At 40.3% G+C, this 20,142-nt stretch overlaps 1 protein-coding gene across 2 annotated transcripts in view; it reads right to left on the bottom strand.

Moving 5' to 3' along the window:
- The window catches only part of Nsun3 (NOP2/Sun RNA methyltransferase 3), a 63,545-nt gene that overhangs the window by 23,052 nt on the left and 20,351 nt on the right, over window positions 1-20,142 (bottom strand). For both annotated transcript variants that reach the window (XM_004663267.3, XM_045146689.1), the window contains 2 exons: window positions 16,235-16,389; window positions 14,895-15,016 (listed from right to left, as the gene is read on the bottom strand). In XM_004663267.3, coding sequence (XP_004663324.3) covers window positions 14,895-15,016; window positions 16,235-16,389 — 277 coding nt within the window. The remainder of the gene's footprint in view (window positions 1-14,894; window positions 15,017-16,234; window positions 16,390-20,142) is intronic.

The raw sequence follows: 20,142 nt of genomic DNA, 5'->3' as shown, positions 1-20,142 counted from the left end.
TAAAGCCAGATGTACAATGTGACACATTCATCTGGAGTTCATTTGCAGTGGCTAGCAGCCCTGGTGTGCCCATTATCTCTCACTTTCCCTCTTTCTTTTCTCTGTCTCTCTCTCCTTACAAATAAATAAAAACAAATAATTACAGAAAGCTGAGGGTGGGGCTCAGTGTTAGAGCACTTGCCTAGCATGAGCAAGGGCCTGCGTTTGAGCCTGGGCACTCATGAAAAACAAACAACAACAAAAAAAAATCAATATTATCTGGCTCAAGAGTAAAATAGATAAGCACTGATGATAAAGCCCCTGGGCTGGCCTGGAACTCTCTCTTTCTACTGCAGCCTCCTGAGGAAGGAGATTATAGGTTCGCATCACCATGTCCAGATTGAGTCCCACTCTTTAAGAGGTATGTAGTAGTTCATTCAAAAAAATATTTATTTGACAGCAGAGAAAAAGAAAAGAGAGACAGACAGATGGAACAGAGAATGGGCACACCAGGAACTCTAGCTGCTGCAAACAAACTCCAGATGCATGAGCCACTTTGTGCATCTAGCTTTACATGGGGATTGGGGAACTGAACTTGCGTCATTAGGCTTTGCAGGAAAGAAACTTAACTGCTAAGCCATCTCCCAAGTCTGACTCACGTTTTTTCTAAAGAAAAATTTTTTTAAATATTTTATTTATTTATTTGAAACAGAAGGAGAGAGGGGGAAAGTGAGAAAGAATGGGCATGCCAGGGTCTCTAGCCACTACAAATGAACTCCAGACACATGTGCCACCTTGTGCATCTGGCTTTATGTGGGTAATAGGGAACTGAACTAGGGTCCTTAGGCCTTGTCAGACATGTGCCTTAACCATTGAATCATCTCTCCAGCCCCCCGAGTCCCACATTTTCTTTTCCCAACTGAAGCCGTTTAAGTCCCACATTTTAATTAAAAAAAAAAAAAAATGGTGGTCTCTAGGATTCTGGAGATAATATTAAAACCACTGAAAATAAATAAAATCTGTATGCTTATAGTAACATGATCTTAAAACATATTAACTGAAACTTCACAGACCTTTAGGGAGAAATGTACAAATTCAAATTATAATTTGAAAACTGTAACATACTTCTCTCAATAATTTAATAATCAATAAAAACAAATAGTACAAAAGATTTGGGTAACATAAAAATATGATTAATGTACACATATAGAATGTTGAATAAGGAAAATATTATATTTTTTTTACAAGTACACATAAAATATTTACAGAAATTATAAGGATAGGACTATAGACAGGTAAAATCAACTTCAGTTACTGACAAATGGTCACCGACACAAGAAAATTAAATAAATATTTTAATGATAATCTGAAAGCTTACATGTATTTGATTGAGAATAAAAAAATGTGTAGAGGGACTAGATCCCCAGAGACTGGCAGAGGCCCTAATTACCATAAAGTGAATACCAATAACACTACTAAAGAGAGCTCTTAGCAAAACGGGGATGGGGTGAGAAGATATAAGACTATAACCGATGTAAAAATAAATATTTAGGGCTGGAGAGATGGCTTAGCGGTTAAGTGCTTGCCTGTGAAGCCTAAGGACCCCGGTTCGAGGCTCGGTTCCCCAGGTCCCACGTTAGCCAGATGCACAAGGGGGTGCACGCGTCTGGAGTTCGTTTGCAGAGGCTGGAAGCCCTGGCGCGCCCATTCTCTCTCTCTCCCTCTATCTGTCTTTCTCTCTGTGTCTGTCGCTCTCAAATAAATAAATAAATAATTTAAAAAATGTTTAAAAAAAAATATTTAGGGGGGCTGGGGAGATAGCTCAGCAGTTAAAGACACTTGCCTGAAAAGTATGATGGTCTGAGTTAAATTCCTCAGTACCCATGTAAAACCAGATGCACAAAGTGGGCATGCATCTGAAGTTAAGTTTGCTGTGGCAGAAAACCATTCAGATGTCTATTCTCATTCTCTCTCTTCCTGCTTGTAAATAAATAAAAAATATAAAAAATATGTAAAGAAAGATCAAAAACTTATATGTTATAACTTGAGAAGAGAAATTTTAATAAACCCAATGTAAGACTAATAATAATAATTAAAATTCATAAAACCCAAATTTTGTTAAATATATAAAATACAGAGACATCACTGTGAATTTTGCAAACATTAAGGACCTATTTTATATGACCATGCATCAGCTAGTTTGTAGGCATGGATAAATTACTAAACAAAATCAAACATGTATGGAACTGATTCAAGAATCAAGAGAATATTTTATAAGGAATTCCATGTCTATTAAAGAAACTAATTCAAGTCAGGTTTAATCTCAGTATTCAAAATACTTAACAGGAGGATTATGAAATCATACCCTGTCTAGCCTTCCTAACAAGACCTTCTCTCAAAAGACAATAAATAAATAAATAATACAAAAGAGGGCTATAGAGATGGCTTAGTGGTTAAGTGCTTGCCTGTAAAGCCTAAGGACCTGGGTTCAAGGCTCGATTCTCCAGGACCCACGTTAGTCAGATGTACAAGGGGGCACAAGTGTCTGGAATTTGTTTGCAGCTGCTGGAGGTCCTGGTGTGCCCATTCTCCCTCCCCCCCACTCTCTCTCTCTTTCAGTCTCTTTCTCCCTCTCGGTCAGTTTCAAATAAATAAATAAAAATTTAAAACACGGGGGCTGGAGAGATGGCTTAGCGGTTAAGCGCTTGCCTGTGAAGCCTAAGGACCCCGGTTCGAGGCTCGGTTCCCCAGGTCCCACGTTAGCCAGATGCACAAGGGGGCGCACGCGTCTGGAGTTCGTTTGCAGAGGCTGGAAGCCCTGGCGCGCCCATTCTCTCTCTCTCCCTCTATCTGTCTTTCTCTCTGTGTCTGCCACTCTCAAATAAATAAATAAATAAATAAATTTTAAAAAAAAAATTTAAAACACGGGCTAGAGAGATGGCTTAGCGGTTAAGCACTTGCCTGTGAAGCCTAAGGACCCCGGTTCAAGGCTCGATTCCCCAGGACCCATGTTAGCCAGATGCACAAGGGGGCGCACATACCTGGAATTCGTCTGCAGTGGCTGGAAGCACTGGCGCACCCATTCTCTCTCTCTCTCTGCCTCTTTCTCTGTCTGTTGATCTCAAATAAATAAATAAAAAATAAACTTTAAAAAGCAAATTTAAAACAAAATACAAAAGAGATGGGATTCAATGGAGAGGGGATTCAGCAAACAGCGAGGGAGAGAGGTGGGAGAGGATTACAAACATGTTATATTATTTATATATATGGAAATTGTCAAAAAAAGTTTAAAAAATGAATAAAAGAAACAGAGAGCAAGGGAAGGAGGGAGGGAAGAAGGAAGGAGAGAAGGAAGAAGGAAGGAAGGGAAGGAGGGAGGGAGGGAAGGAGGGAAAGTAGAAAAGCCAAAAGAAAGGAAAGGAAGAAAAGACGGAAGCTAGGGGCCAGGTGAGGTGCGGGTGTGTTTGGGGCCTGGGCCTCAGACTAGGAGAGGGCTTGGACTGGTAGAAGGGCTGGCTTGCCTGGGGCCTGAGCCTTCAGACTGAGTGAGGTGCCAGCTTGATTGGGATCTGTGAACTCAGACCACAGAAGGATTACCAGCTTCTTTGGGGCCTGGCCCATGGTGGGTGAGGAAGTACTGATTACAGGTGTTTGGAATGCCACATGGGAAGTTCCAACAACTTTTCCCATACCTCCTGCACTCAGATAGGGAACCAATCCACTGAGCCAGTATACACAGTGTCTTTCTGGTCTTGGCCACCTGCACATACCAATGCTCCAACACTATCCGACTCCATGGACCTGGGTCCAGCCTGGTTCATGGAGTCTACTGACCCCCACACCACACTCCCCACATCCTACAGACTTCTTGGGGCATCACTTCTGGCCCAGATGGAGAGCACAGCAGTATTTGGCAACCACTCACCAGGGGGAACTAGTGAGACCTCCACAACCTGCTCAGCTGGGTACAGTAGGTGAGCAAGGGAAAGTGCTACTGAACCTTAGCCCCACAGGAAAGAAGGCACAGCTGTGATCAGGCAGAAGAGACTTCAGACCATCAATTCTGCAACCACAGCTATCAGCCGCCTGCCCAGAGCTACTGGAGCACTTGCAACCTCCATAACCTGTGCATCTATGGATACAATGTCATCTCACTCCAAGCCAGTTCAAACACAAAACAAAACACTCACTGAAGAGACTACAAGGGCAAATACTTGCTTCCCCCTTAATAAAATAAGACTTTTACCCCAAGATGGGTAGAACCCAATGCAAAAAACTGCAAACAAAAGTCAACAAACTGAGAGATCTTCACCAAGGTTGCCCAGTACCACAGTGGGAGTCTCCAATGTAAACATATCCCCAAATGAAAGTACAATAAGCTATGTGACCCTGATGAAGTGAATTGCTGAAATGGATGCAACTCATCAAAAACCAATTGTCCAAGACCATACCACCCTGAATGCATCCTATTTGGTCTGATCTTGGAAACTAAGCAGGGCTAGGCCTGCTTAGTTTTTGCATTTAGTCTTTGCATGGGAGAATGTGTGGGGAGGGAGTTAGCTTCCTGTTGCTGTAATGTCTGTGATAAAAAGAAAAGGAAAAAAAAAATTTAAAGAAAAAAATTGCATAAATAAATGCAATGGAAAACTCTGTTACAGCAAACAGCTTTTGTCACTAGGCTTAACCTCAAAAGAGACATAAACGAATTGAAAATGAATCAGCAAATAAAGGATCTCAATAACCAGTAGATTAAGCTTAATGAAGACATAATTAAATCCAAGAATGAACTCCAATAAGCATCAAGAAAATCAAACCACAATCTAAAATTAGAACTCAATAAATGGACACAATACAGAAAAATGCAACAGACAACAAAAATCAAGAAGAGCTTGTAAAAGCCTCTTTAGAAGCCCTCACTAACAAAGTCAATCACGTGGAGGACACAGCCACTGATCTGAAAGACAAGGGAATAAGAAGACATTGCAATTATAAATCTATACATGCCAAACACAGTGCATCACAGTTTATAAATACCAATACCATCATACTAGGGGACTTCAATATCCCATTATCATCAATAGACAGATCACCCAAGCAGAAAATCAAAAGGGAAATAATAGATCTTACTAACATCACAGATCAAACTAACAGTCATCTACAGAACATTCCACTCTAGTTTTACGGAATACACATGCTTCTCAGCAGCTCCTGGAACTTAATCCAAAATAGATCATATATTGTGCCATAAAACATGCCTTCAGAAATTCAGGATATTGACATAATTTCCTGCATCATATTGGACCACAATGCATTACAGCTAGAAATCAACAATAAGAGAAACAATAGAAATTACATCAATTCCTGGAGACTGAACAACACACTATAAAATAATGACTGGGTCATGGAAGCAATCAAAAATGAAATTGTAAAATTTCTAGAATGGAATGAGAACAAAAACACGAGATACTATAACTTTTGGGACACAATGAGGGGAGGGGAGGAGAGGAGAGGGGAGGGGAGGGGAAGGGTGGGGAGGGAAGGGAAGAGGAGCCTCCCTTCTTAAGCAAAAATTAACTATAGGTGGATTATATACTTAAATGTGCAAATGCAACAAATAAAGTTTTTAGAAAATAACATAGGAGACTATGCTGGACCATGTACCAATTACAAAGGAAATTATAAACATGATGAGTGATATAAAATAATATCCTTTGTCAAATGTAAAATAAGCCAACATGAAAAATCAAAAATTACAAGTCGGATTAAATGGGCAAGCCATCAAGACACAATATGGAAGAAGACATTTGCAATTAATGTCAATAACTATAGAAAGGTTTGGTATGTATTTCTAAGTTAAAATCCTCAATCTGTCCATTTAATAGGTATTAGGGAAAGGTTAATGACTCCAGAATTAGAGATGAGAGACTGAAGCTAGTTCAACCAAGATTAGAATTTACCCTGTTTACCACTGGGCTTGGTGCTCAAAAGTTACTCAGTAAGCACTGAAAAAAACTTAGGAAAGAACCTTCATAATCCATGCCTCGCATTTTCATTAAAGAGGTGATTCCCTCACCTACAAGAAAGAAGAGAGGCATTTTGCTGAGGTAAACTCCAAAATCTCTCAACCTTCTTGAGCCTTTGCAAAAAATGGAAGTGAGAAGCAGCTAATGGGTTAAGTGAATGGCACCCACTGTTATTATTTTTACTAGTGGATAGGGCCAAATTAAACAGAATCACTACTCATGAGTATTGCAAGCCCTTTTTATCTCTTGGACTTATTAGAAGCTTGGGTCCAATAGGCCATCAGTTCTTTTTCTGGACTTTGTTGTTTAAGCGCTTTTGATACAAGGTTTCACAACATAGCCCAGGCTGACCTCCAATTTATGGTCCTCCTGCCTCAGTCTCTCTGGTGCTGGGAATACAGGTATGTGCCATTCCATTGGATTTGCCTCTCAGTAAGAGGCAGGAATTTTTTTTCTCTAACAACTGGCTGTATTAGCTGAGTCCCAAAGTTATGTGGGGGTGGATTAAGAGGCATTTCTTTCTTTGCCTTCTCTACACCTAACTATTCCCTATAGTGTTTGGCACATTTTATATTTGCCCTAAGACCTGGAAAACACATTGCATTCATTCCATATGTTGTTTTGTTTGTTTTTCGAGATAGGATTGTCATTACATATTTTTTATATTATTTTTACTTATTTAGTTGAGGGGGAGAGAGAGAGAGAGAGAATATGGTGTGTTAGGGCCTCCAGCTGCTGCAAATAAACTCCAGATGCATATGCCATCTTGTGCATCTCACTTATGTGGGTCCTGGGGAATTGAACCTGAGTCTTTTGGCATTGCAGGCAAGTGCCTTAACCACTAAGCCATCTCTCCAGCCCACATTACATATTTTTGTCTCTATGGTATTTAACTAAAATCTCAAAGTAGATACTTAGTAAATCCTGACAAACTATGATGCTAGAATATCACTTCAAACTGCTGACCTATATGCTTGAGACATTTTTATATGTGAAAATACAATAAATATTTATTTATACACAAAAATGCCATAGCTACAAACTAGCTTTTAATTTCTCTGTTGGCTCACTTAACATAGAATGTTTTGAGAACTAGCACTAAAAAGAAGAATATAAGGACTGCTACAAGCTTAATGGCATAGCATGTGCCCATTATCATGAGGCCCTGGGTTTAATGTGTACTACCAAAAGAAGAAAGAAAGAAAAACTAAAAAAAAAAAAAAAAGTATAATTTGTCCAAATTAGAAATGACTAATCTCAGAACCTCCAATTCCTGTCCCTAATTTAATGAAAAACAAAAGGAAGAAAACAGAAAAGGAGAAGCAAGAACAGGTGGAGGAGGAAATAATAAGTATTACTGGTAATACTAGTAACGGCACTTTGCTTTTGTCTTCTGGATTCTAAACGTGTATGAGTAAGTACGTGAATAAAATATGCAAAGCTGACTGATTTGAACTTTTAGAAGGAAGTACTTTTCAGAGCTGAAATAATGGAGAAAGCCTCCCACTCTGATGTAATAATATATCCAAGAATTTTTCTTCCAATATAAACAGAGGAACTTTTTTGGTCACTACACTGATACATGTGAAGAGCAGTACTCCCAAGTCACTAGGAATCCCTAATCTTGGCTCAACATCACCAAGGAAAAAATGCTAGAGATTTTTTATTTCCTCTTTTAAAACACAATTCTTGCTGCCAGGATTTCGCTTTTTAAGACTTGTTATCTGGGTGATTTATACAAAATTGTAAAGCATTACCCAATAATCTACCTTCCTTTTTCAATGAGTCCCCAAATTGCATTTTACTTGTCAAATAGAGAGAAAAGAAAACCAGGAGGGGTCAGTACTTTATATGTGATTGATTTTCTTCTAGGAAATGGATGACATGATACATTACTGCAATAAGATACCTATATTTTTGTTATAAATCATACTCTTCAGTAAGTACTTTCTCATCCAAAAATCATGTAAGCTTCTCTTGCACAAATATAACCATCTTCTAAACAGACCCCATGTATATCATTTTTAGCATATTTTTCCACTCTGTTTTTCTTAATACATTTAAATGCAAATGGAGCAAAATAACTTTCTTATGTAATATGTTTATACATAGTGCACACCAAAAATGACTGGCTCAGAAATCACTTTGATAAGTGATGACATAGCTACACTTTTAAGTAACACTCTATCCATACAAAATGAGCCATATGCAATTATTAATCCTTACTCTTCACTCTTATATTTGGAAATAACTTAGGGAATTGTTATGTGAAAATTCTATGTAATTTGTTTCTTTGTATTTTATAAATTCAATAGAGATTCTAATTTTTCTATTTCCATGCAGATATATCAGAGTTCCCATTAACAGTACAATGAGCTCAAATGCTTCCCTGGATTCTGTCATCATGGCACTTTTGATGCATTTGGCTCTTCATGCTGAAGCAGCAAGAAAAGTTATTATATAATGATTGCATATACTTTATACATAAATTAACTTTTAAAAGATTTTTTTAAAGATCATTATAGATCAAGCCAAGTTCAGTTGTGGAGTGTTTGCCTAGCAGGTGCAAGGCCCTAGACTCAGTCTTCAGCATAAGAAAGGCAAAACAATTACACATCTACTAACAGTTCTTTAAAACAAAATTAACATAAAAATCTACCAAAAATATCACTTCCCCTTATATAGCTCACATTCATAAGAGCTTGTATAATAATTAATATCCGGCTGTATAATACTATCTTTCAAAACTTACTGAGCCCTATGAATATTACATAGTTAATATGACTACAAATAATTTCTGGTAAGGTACATGAATATATAACCACACGGATATAGGGTACCTTTAAAGTTGTCTGTTAACACCTAAATACAGACACCAATCTATGTTTTGATAAAATAATTCAACTGAAAAGTATGACATCATTTAAAAATATTGTTCTTAGGCAGGGGATGGATGTCAATGGTAAAGCACTGGCCTCGCAAGTACAAGGCCCTGGATCTGAGGGAGATGTAGGAGCAAGGTAGTTCTTTTCTAAATATGTAGTCAGCTAGGGTAGGGCCCCAAGAGAAAACCAAGAGATGTCACATGGTCTGCTTCAGCAGAAATGGAAATCAGTCTCATCCCTCAGCCACAGTACCCTCTGTTAGGTATGCTGACCTCTTCTTGGGTCAGCCACTTAAGTCAGACCAGTCAGATCTCTCTCACATCCACCTAAGCCTGATGTTAAAGCCAACCCCAATGAGCTATAAGAGGGGCTTATCAGGTGGGCAAGGCTTTCTTAGCTGTCCATTTCTCTTGGCCTGAGCCTCAGGGTCCCAGCAGCCAGAGCTCTCTATGGCCCAGGAATAAGGGGAGAAGGTATTTTTTTCTTTCTCATTTTGCTACTCTCTTGCTACCTCTTAGCTTTCTTTTTAAGCTCTGGCTCCCTTTTTTTGATTTTCCTGGAAATCACACCCACCCTCAGGTTGCTCCTCCACTCCCATGGTCCACTTCCTGCATTGGCTCCCTATGCCTACCTCCCTGTGTGTGTAATGTGAAGGAGAGAGCCTGTGTTCTTTAAGCTCTGGCCCTTTTTCAATTTCCCTGTAAATCCCCTTCACCGTTCAAATTTTTCAAATAAACCTTATAATTTAACCTTTCCAGAATCCATTTCCTCAATTCTTTGTTGGAACAAACGAGGATCAAAAAGTTGGGATCAGGCCAGGGAAAGAAGCTCCCTGCCTCCCAGAATCCCATAACAGGTCTGATACCCTATTCTGAAAAAAAATTTTTTCTTGTAATGCAACCCAAGATTGGCCTGGAACTGGAAATCCTCCTGACTCAGTGTTGTAAGCAACACATTACAATCCTGTAGCACCATCTATAGCTCATCTATTTGCCTCTTGATGACACTTGTCATTGTGACCATCAACTGCTGCAGTATGAAAATAGCTAATATTTACTTCTTTCAAATGTTCTTTGCAAATTCAAGCAAGGATCTTTCATTCCTTTATAATTTGACTCAAACCCTTACATATCAATTTACTTTATTGTATCTTTGCACTTAAATCCACTCATCTCTTATACAGTATGATTAACTTTTGTGAGCAAAATTGAACAGAGGCAAGAGAAACTTGCTTGTAAATGAAGTAGTCATACAGCAGAAGCATCTCTGATGAGCAGAGTAACTGGGATCTTTTTGAAATCAAGGGTAGGAGATGAAAGAATAGTTCCCTGGTATTATCACTTTTTCCCTTTATCTTTATAACCTCAAGATTTCTAGATGTCAGGAAATCAGGCCATTTTTCCGTGCGTATAGCTGTGTGTCCAACTCCCTCCCTTTTGTACAACATTACCGCATAGTGAACATACTCACTACAGCTGCTCCATGTCTCTCTAAGCTTCCCATACAGCCCAGTCAACAAGAGTAAGGCAGGCATATAAAGAGGCCGCTCAAGGAAAAGAACGGAGGATGGCTGGGGCGGCCTTTCCCAGTCACATATGTTGAAATGAAACTGACACCCATTAAGACTGGAGTTAGTTTTGTGCCCTGTCAATTTACTACTCAAGTAATGAAGTGCTAAAGACATGCTAAAGAGGTTGCTAAAAAGACAGGGAAGCGGAGTAGTTACTAGGGAATGGTTTTAGTTAATAGGTGCTAAGAAGTCTGTGTATATGTGCTATCTTTGTACTGATGACAGAAATCCTATAGTATCCTAAGAAAAATTCATCAAAAGGAGAAAAAGTAAACTAAAACCAAAAGCATGCTATCACTACGTAAAAGCAATAGTAATCAAAATAACTGCAAATTGCTTTACATTTTCCTCTGATTACCTGGTAGCATAATAATAATTACATTATTATTTTGATTGCATGAACTTGCCATAAATTTAATTATAGCTAGTAAATATAGTAAATTCTCAGCCCTTATAATTTATTGTTTTTAAGCATTTTTTTTACTGTGCTCATGCTATATTCGAGGCACCAAATTATATACTGATAATAAAATTAATGAAATAATTCATTCTCCAAGGTGCTTATACTGTCTTTTTGACAACACGAGTATAGGCAGATGTCTATCAGAGAAAGTAAACACACACACACACACACACACACACACACACACACCTTTTGTAAATGAAGGTAAAGATATCACAGGTATATAAATCCTAGACCTAGAGTCAATTAACACTTCAAATCAGAGATGTCAAAGCCAATTCCTGAAAAAACATCAGAGTTTATCTGATAAAAGGAGAAACAGAACACTAAAATAAAATCAACAGGAAATGCACTGGCCTCAGAACCTAGACACATGGAGTACCTGAGGAGGTGCTCAATTGTAACACAGTATAATAGGCCTAACACCGAGGTTAGTTAAGTAAGGACGAGTGGGGTCTTAGATGTTTTATACTAAGGATCAAAACTATTGCTGGTAATGAAGAGCCACCATAAGGAGGTGCAGGTAATAACAGGGTCAGAGCTACACTCCTTAAACTGGAGTTCATTTGTAAGGGCATGAAGTTCTGTGGCACCCATTCTCTGTGTCTGCCTCTTTCTCTCAAATAAGTAAACAAATAAATAAAATACTTTAATATATTTGTGCATTTTTTTATATACCTTCTATGTGTATAGTTGTTGATATGGTTGATATAGAAAAAAAATTAAGAGTATAAAACAAGTTTAAGTCTTCCAACTTCATTTTAAAAAGCTGATACCTGCCTGAGTATGTGCACAAGAGACTCTGTATTAGCACTATTTTTGCAATGTCCATGTTTCCAGATATTATTTATATAATAAAAATATATATTTAGCTGAGCATGGTGGCTCATACTTATAAAGCCAGTACTTGGGAGGCTGAGATAGGAGAAAAGAGAAGAGTCTAGCCTGTGTTATATAGCAAGGTACTGTAAAAAAAAAATACTTTAAAAGAAAATCAAGGGGCTTTTCCATTATTGGAAAGCCCTGCTTTCTTCCTTGAGCAATAGCACTGCCTTCCTTCCCTAAAGTTTTCTCTAAAATCTATTTTTTATTTTTATTTAATTGACAGCAACAGACAGAGAGACAAAGAGACAGACACAGAGAGAGAGAGAGAGAGGGAGAGAGAGCGCTAGAGAATGGGCACGCCAGGGCCTCCAGCCATTGCAAATGAATTCCAGATGCGTGTGCCCCTTGTGCATCTGGTTAACATGGGTCCTGGGGAACTGAGCCTCTCTGCCTCTTTCTCTCTGTCTGTCTCTCTCAAATAAATACGTAAATAAACAAAATTTTTTGAAACATTTTAAAAAGTAAAGTAATAGTAATTAGCTTGGAAGAGTGCAAGTCAAAATCTCCTTTAGAAGCAGAACAAACATGTCCCCAAATGCCTGTGATTTGAAGGAAATCAAATATCTCTTGGTAATGACTTCTGGAAAATTCTTAGAGAGTAGGTAAGTGTGAACAACTAGTTATACCTTCCTTAGGAAATAACATCCAGAAAATTATAAAAATATTTATTTTGGTCCAAAGCTATTCCTATAAGAGGACTGTTTTAAATATGGAAAATAAAGTAAGTCATAGGCTCTGGGATTGGGACAGACCCACTCAGCAAACAGAATGGCACAAGCCCACACAGAACAGTGACAGGATGCTGTACACAATCGAAAGTGCCCACTGCAGGACAGTGACAGTAATGCTGTACAAAATAACAAGTGCCCACGGCAGGAAAGTAAGAGTGACAATGACTTCACAAAACCACACACGACCACTGCAGGACAGGGACAGAGACTCTGCACAAAACCACACACAACCACTGCAGGACAGGGACAGCGACTCTGCACAAAATCACACACACAACCACTGCAGGACAGGGACAGTGACTCTGCACAAAACCACACACACAACCACTGCAGGACAAGGACAGTGACTCTGAACAAAACCACACACACGACCACTGCAGACAGGGACAGCAACTCTGCACAAAACCACACACGACCACTGCAGGACAGGGACAGTGACTCTGCACAAAACCACACACGACCACTGCAGGACAGGAACAGCGACTCTGCACAAAACCACACACGACCACTGCAGGACAGGGACAGTGACTCTGAACAAAACCACACACACGACCACTGCAGACAGGGACAGCAACTCTGCACAAAACCACACACGACCACTGCAGGACAGGGACAGTGACTCTGCACAAAACCACACACGACCACTGCAGGACAGGAACAGCGACTCTGCACAAAACCACACACGACCACTGCAGGACAGGGACAGTGACTCTGCACAAAACCACACACGACCACTGCAGACAGGGACAGCGACTCTGCACAAAACCACACACGACCACTGCAGGACAGGGACAGTGACTCTGCACAAAACCACACACACGACCACTGCAGGACAGGGACAGTGACTCTGCACAAAACCACACACACGACCACTGCAGGACAGGGACAGTGACTCTGCACAAAACCACACACACGACCACTGCAGGACAGGGACAGCGACTCTGCACAAAACCACACACACGACCACTGCAGGACAGGGACAGCGGCTCTGCACAAAATCACACACGACCACTGCAGGACAGGGACAGAGACTCTGCACAAAACCACACACACGACCACTGCAGGACAGGGACAGCGACTCTGCACAAAACCACACACAACCACTGCAGGACAGGGACAGCGACTCTGCACAAAACCACACACACGACCACTGCAGGACAGGGACAGTGACTCTGCACAAAACCACACACGACCACTGCAGACAGGGACAGCGACTCTGCACAAAACCACACACGACCACTGCAGGACAGGGACAGTGACTCTGCACAAAACCATACACGACCACTGCAGACAGGGACAGCGACTCTGCACAAAACCACACACACGACCACTGCAGGACAGGGACAGCGACTCTGCACAAAACCACACACGACCACTGCAGGACAGGGACAGTGACTCTGCACAAAACCACACACGACCACTGCAGGACAGGGACAGCAACTCTGCACAAAACCACACACACGACCACTGCAGGACAGGGACAGCAACTCTGCACAAAATCACACACGACCACTGCAGGACAGGGACAGCGGCTCTGCACAAAATCACACACATGACCACTGCAGGACAGGGACATCGACTCTGCACAAAATCACACACATGACCACTGCAGGACAGGGACAGCGGCTCTGCACAAAACCACACATGACTACTGCAGGACAGGGACAGCGGCTCTGCACAAAATCACACATAAGCACTGCACTACAGGGACCGCGACTCTACACAGATCACACATGACCACTGCAGGAAATGAAGAATGAGTCTGCACAAAATACATGCAACCACTGCAGGGCAGGGACAGTGATGCTACACTGGTTCTCTGAAGTTAAGAAGGCATGTAGCATGACAGATGAAAAGAAAGAGGCTGAAACTCTCTGTGTTTAAGTTTAGAAGAATTAATCAATGTAGCTACAGAGGAAGATTTTCATTTGGGAGCCTGAAATGCTATATCACATCTACTGTGGTGGTTTATATAGAATAGATGGTCCCCCAACATATTCAGTTGTTTGTTTGTAGTTTGTATCTGCAGCCACCTGGCTGGAGGCAGTATCACTGTGTGGATCTTAAGGTGGGGTGGTGGGTTTTAGGTTTCAATCTAAAGATATGCAAAGTGTGCCTAGCAGGAGTTCCTGAAGTGTGCTGTGTGGCTTTTTGGCTTTTAGGCTTGTGCTTCTCTCTCTCTGTTTGGGCCTGAGAAGACAGGCCAGCTTCTTCTACCATTGGGGAACTTCCCCTGGATCTGTAAGCTTCAATAAATATTCCTTCCTCTATAACTGTGTCTGGTCTGAAAGTTCATCTTAGTGAACCTGAAGCTGTCTGCTACAGCTACTAAATAACCTTTGTATGAGTAGTACTCACTTTAAGAGTTCTACCTGGAGAACAGGCAAATTCTTCCTTTGATGTATTCTCCAGGCAGCCTTGTGAGAGTCGGAAGAGAACAACCAGCTACGGTCATTGGAACATGGAGCATCAACTAACACCTGAGAACAAGAACAAGCGATCAAATGGACCGCAGCCACAATGTATAGATAGACCACACAGCAAGCAATCGGTATGCAAATACAAACACTGCTTTTGGGCTGCAAAATACAACATGTTGAATTCTTACATATCATATTTCTTCATTAACAGTTTCCTGAAAATTTTCCTATGCAATTTCATAATTTGGATTTAATTTGTTGTTTGCTTGTTATGGTGGAGGGAGGAAAATGGGCAGACAAAGAGTACACATCTGTATTAATGGTATTAGATGCCTGTGATGTCCTCAGAAAGTTCCTCGTTTTATTTTATTTTTTAATATTTTATTTTATTTATCTGAGAGAGATAGAAAGGATGAAGCAGATAGACAGAGAATGGGTGTGCTAGGGCTTCTAGCTATTGCAAATGAACTCCCGGCACATACGCTTCCTTGTGCATCTGGTTTACGTGGGTACTGAGGAATTAAACCTGCATCCTTAGGCTTTAGAGGTAAGTGCCTTAACCTCTGAGCTATCGCTCCAGCCCTATTTTATTTCTTTAAATATTTTATTTGTGTGTGTGTGTGCACGTACACACATGTATGGGCACAGCAGGACCTTTTGATGTTGCAAACAACTTCCAAATGCATGTGCCATTTTCTGAATCTACCTTTATGTGGTAACTGGGAAACTAAACCCAGTGAGCAGGCCTTGGAAACAAGTGCCTTTAGCCACTAAATCATCTCTCCAGCCCAAGATAATAATTACATGTAGATATTACTATATTTCTGAATTCTCATCTCTTATTTTTTTTTACTTTACTTGTTTCTTTATTCATTTTGCATTGCTAGGGGTTTAATCAGAATCAGTGTTCATTGTTAAGACTATTTCAATTCAGCTTACTAAAATGATCTCTTTTTCTTCAATTCTCATATGCTGCTATGAAATGCTACTGAATTAAAGCATTAAGTACATTTTTGTACTGAACCAAATAATATCTGATCATTTCCTGAGTACCTTTGAGGCACCAGAAAATAGAAGACACTCTATAATCCCCTAACCCAATGTTACTGCTTCCACTGAACCATGTTGCCCATCAAATGAAAATGCTTTCAAGTTCACTTTATCAAAATCTTGCCAAGTACTGAGAAGCGGCACTGTCTGAGAGCTGACGGAAATAACAACAACATAACAGTGGTATCACTGGGAGTCCATCAGTTTGTCACAATGTAATAAAAGTACCTTGTCAAACCTTTCAGGCTGGGCATCTCCCATTTCTCTGCCATCCAATCCAGACACTTTAATTACATTTATCAAAGGATGTGGAATGAAAGATTCTAACGTTTCTTTCAACCATCTCAGTCTCAGACTATCATATTCATTACAATGAAGATAACCTAAACATAAAGGATTAAAAAGTTTCAAAGGAAAGCAGTGGAATTGTTAAATTTCTACTTTTCAGCCAATAAATTTCAGAAAAATCAATTCATCAAAATTATGCAGAAATAGGGCTCAAGGTAAGCACTGTGATTATCTCATGTTTTAAAATCAGAAATACGCACACTATTGAATGTGTTACACCCACCTGCCCTTCCTATACTTCTCATATTTATTCCATCAAGTATAATTTTAGAGGTAAAACCCTTTAGATTCCTAAACATATGTTGATGTATACCCAATACTTCAGATACAGTTCTCATCCTAAAGTACTTATTAACAGTGAGCAGCACAGTGTAATATATACATTTAATATATACAATATATAGTGTAATATATTCATCCCATGGCACAACTTTCTTTTTATAAGTGAAGGAAGGTAATATAGAATATGGAAAAAAGCAAATGTTTAAGTTCCATGCTAGGAAAAACATAGGTTCAAGTGTGAGCAAAGAAACTTTAGGAAGTAACAGTCTGTTTCCATATGGGAATTAGGTAAAATGGAGATTATGTCTAGCCACCTTGCAGAGTGGTAGTTAAGACTGAATATGAAAGCTGGGCGTGATGGTACACACCTTTAATCCAGCACTCAGGAGGCAGAGGTAGGAGGCTTGCCATGAGTTTGAGGCCACCCTGAGGTTCCATAGTGAATTCCAGGTCAGCCTGGGCTAGAGTGAGACCTTACCTCAAAAAAAACAAAAACAAAAAAAAAAAAAGACTGAATATGATAGAAATTGGGAGCAAGATAAAGACTGAAGATGGGCTTCAAATGGTGGTCTTCTCAACAGAGGCAGTGGTTGGAACAGGTAGGCATATACTAGCCTATCTTCCCAAGGGCTTCATAAGAAAGGATGGGATGCACTGAAGAAGGCAGGAAGGAAAGAGCTGCTTGGGTCACAACTTCTCTAGTTCCAATCAGTGTGGATGGAGTGGATGCCACCCACTTGGGGAAGGAGCTAAGCCCAGGTCTCAAACTGGAAACCCAGTACCAAGCCTTCCATATGGAAAGCCTGTGATAGGTAGAGCCTCATTGACCTGTCCCCAGGCCAGTACTTGCAGACTGAGGCTCACATCTTCCTTAGCCAGGCAGCTGAACACTTTTGGCCACAAACCTTGAGCAGCAATGAGGAACAAGACTCTACCTACTGGTGATCTAAAGCTGTATTACAAAGCCATAGTAATAAAAACAGCATGGTACTAAGATAAAAGCAGGATTATAGACCAATGGAATAGCTTCTTGATATTCGACAAAGGCCCAAACAATATAGGCTGGAAAAAAGACAGTATCTTCAATAAATGGTGCTGGACAAACTGGATAACCACATGCAGAAAACTGAAACTTGATCCACACATTTCACCATGCACTATACTCAAAAACAAATGGATCAAAGACTTCAACATCAGACCAGAAACTCGAGTACTACTGGAAGAAAATTTAGGAAGTACTTCCCATGATATAGGAATGGAAACAGACTTCCTGAACAAAACTCCAGTAGCTCACGATCTTAAACAGTCACGCAACCAATGGGATCACATGAAGCTGAAAAGTTTCTTTACACACTAGCATACAATAAGCAAAGCCAATAGATTACCCACAGAATGGGAGAAAATATTTGCAGGTTATCCAACTGAGAAAGGCCTAATCTCTAGAATCTACAAAGAACTCAAAAATCTAAACAGTAAGAAGTCAAACACCCCACTCACAAAATGGGGCAAAGAGCTGAACAGGCAGTTCACAGAAGAAGAAATGCAAATGGAAAACACATACTTAAGAAAATATTCATCATCCATAATCATCAGAGAAATTAAAATTAAAACAACTATAAGATTCCACCTTACCCCAGGATAGCAATCATCAAAAAAAATCAAATGAAAATAAATGCTGGCGAGGATGTGGAGAAGTTGGAACACTCATCCACTGTTGGTGGGAGTGTACAGCCACTTTGCAAAGCAATATGTAGACTCCTGGAAAAGCTGACTATAGAGATACCAACAGACCCAGTTATTCCCTTACTGGGCATCTACCCTAAAACCTTCAAACCACAGGCCAGAGAGATTTGCTCAACCACATTTGTAACAGCTCAATTCGTAATAGCTAAGAGCTGGAATCAACTCAGATGTCCATCACTGAAGAATGGATAACTAAGATGTGATATATCTACACAATGGAATTCTATAGAGCAGTAAGAAAAAAGTGAAACAATGAAATTTGAGGAAAAATGGTTGAACCTGGAACAGATCATTCTCAGTGAATTTACCCAATCACAGGAAAAAAAAAAAAAATCACCACATAGTCTCACTTGTCTACAGCACCTAACCTTAATCTACCCAAGATACCTTACATATCCAGCAAGCATCTCATGGACTAGACACTAGGATGTATGGGGAGGGAGGGGAGGGCATTGAACAGGTGGGAAACACAAATCTAGACCCAAACGGCAATGGTACCATAAAATTCTACTTCCTAAAAGGCAGACAAAATGGCTGACCCTTCACCAGACCCTTACAGGGAACACCTGAACTACAAGACACTGGAGAGGGTAGGATCAAGGCTAACCTTCATCTTCTACATATTCCCTCCTTACTTCTCCCTCTCCCTCTCTCTCTTCTCTCATCTCTCTAACTCTTGTCTATTAGTTATCTTTTTCCTCATTTTCTTATTAGGCACTGACCTGTAACTCCCAGTACCAGCATGGGGCTATCATCCACAATGAGCTTTTGATCAGAGAGACCTACAAGGTTTCCTAAAAGACAGATTTCTGTCAGAGTACTTGATGGTAAGACCCTATTGCTGAAGACACCATATGCAGTTGACACGTAAAATGGAATGGCATGGATGGAAGCCAGGAGAGAGTCAGTCCCCAGACATTCATCGTGTCTAGTGCCAGAAGGAGTTACATGGGCGACTGGGGGAAAATGACCAATATCTGACCAAGCTACTCATGGTCTAACCCACTTAGCAGCAAATAACCTGTTGTGATGCCCACACAGGTCCAACAGTGGCACACAGCCATGGTGGGGAACCAACTGCTCTTGATTTGGCTAACTGATCCCCTTGGTGATATGGGACCCATAGCTGGAGCTGGGAAACAAGTCAGGACCATATCCAAACATAAGCCCACTCTCCAATATCAAGCTACCATCAATCATGGGCTACAAGAGGGCCTACACCTAGTAAATTCTCTATAAAAAAAAAATAAAAGTAAGGGTTATCTCATTTGTCTGGTGTTAACTTACTTGCCATTGGAGAATCTGCTTCTCTTTTTCAGATAGATGTAGATCCTAAGGAGAGAGCCACCCCATCATACCTCAAAAGGGCTCCAGCTGAAACTAAGAAAACCTGGTGAAACAAGCAAGTGTGCTATTTTCCTGATGAACCGTATACCAGCACAAGGGGGAAGGAGACCAACACAGAGAAAAATCAACTCCTACCAAATCAGAGAGCCAGAGCCTCAGAGGCCCCCAACACCTCATCACGAAAGCAGACCACAAATGAACCCAACATAGCTCAGGGAAATTTTGCAAAAGAGGGGTCAGAAAGAATGTCAGAGCCACATGTTGGGTCATGATATGCAGAGACATTTATCTTACCCATAACTGTGGGCTAACTCCAAAATGCACGACCCATATACCTCAACAAGGAGGGGCTAATGGGGAGGGGGTAGGTCACGAATGAGCCTAATAATGGTACCAAACTGACTGTATTTTCTGAA

The sequence above is a fragment of the Jaculus jaculus genome, chromosome 4 (assembly GCF_020740685.1).
Source record: "Jaculus jaculus isolate mJacJac1 chromosome 4, mJacJac1.mat.Y.cur, whole genome shotgun sequence".
NCBI lineage: Eukaryota > Metazoa > Chordata > Mammalia > Rodentia > Dipodidae > Jaculus > Jaculus jaculus.
This window is presented reverse-complemented; position numbering and strand designations above follow the sequence as displayed.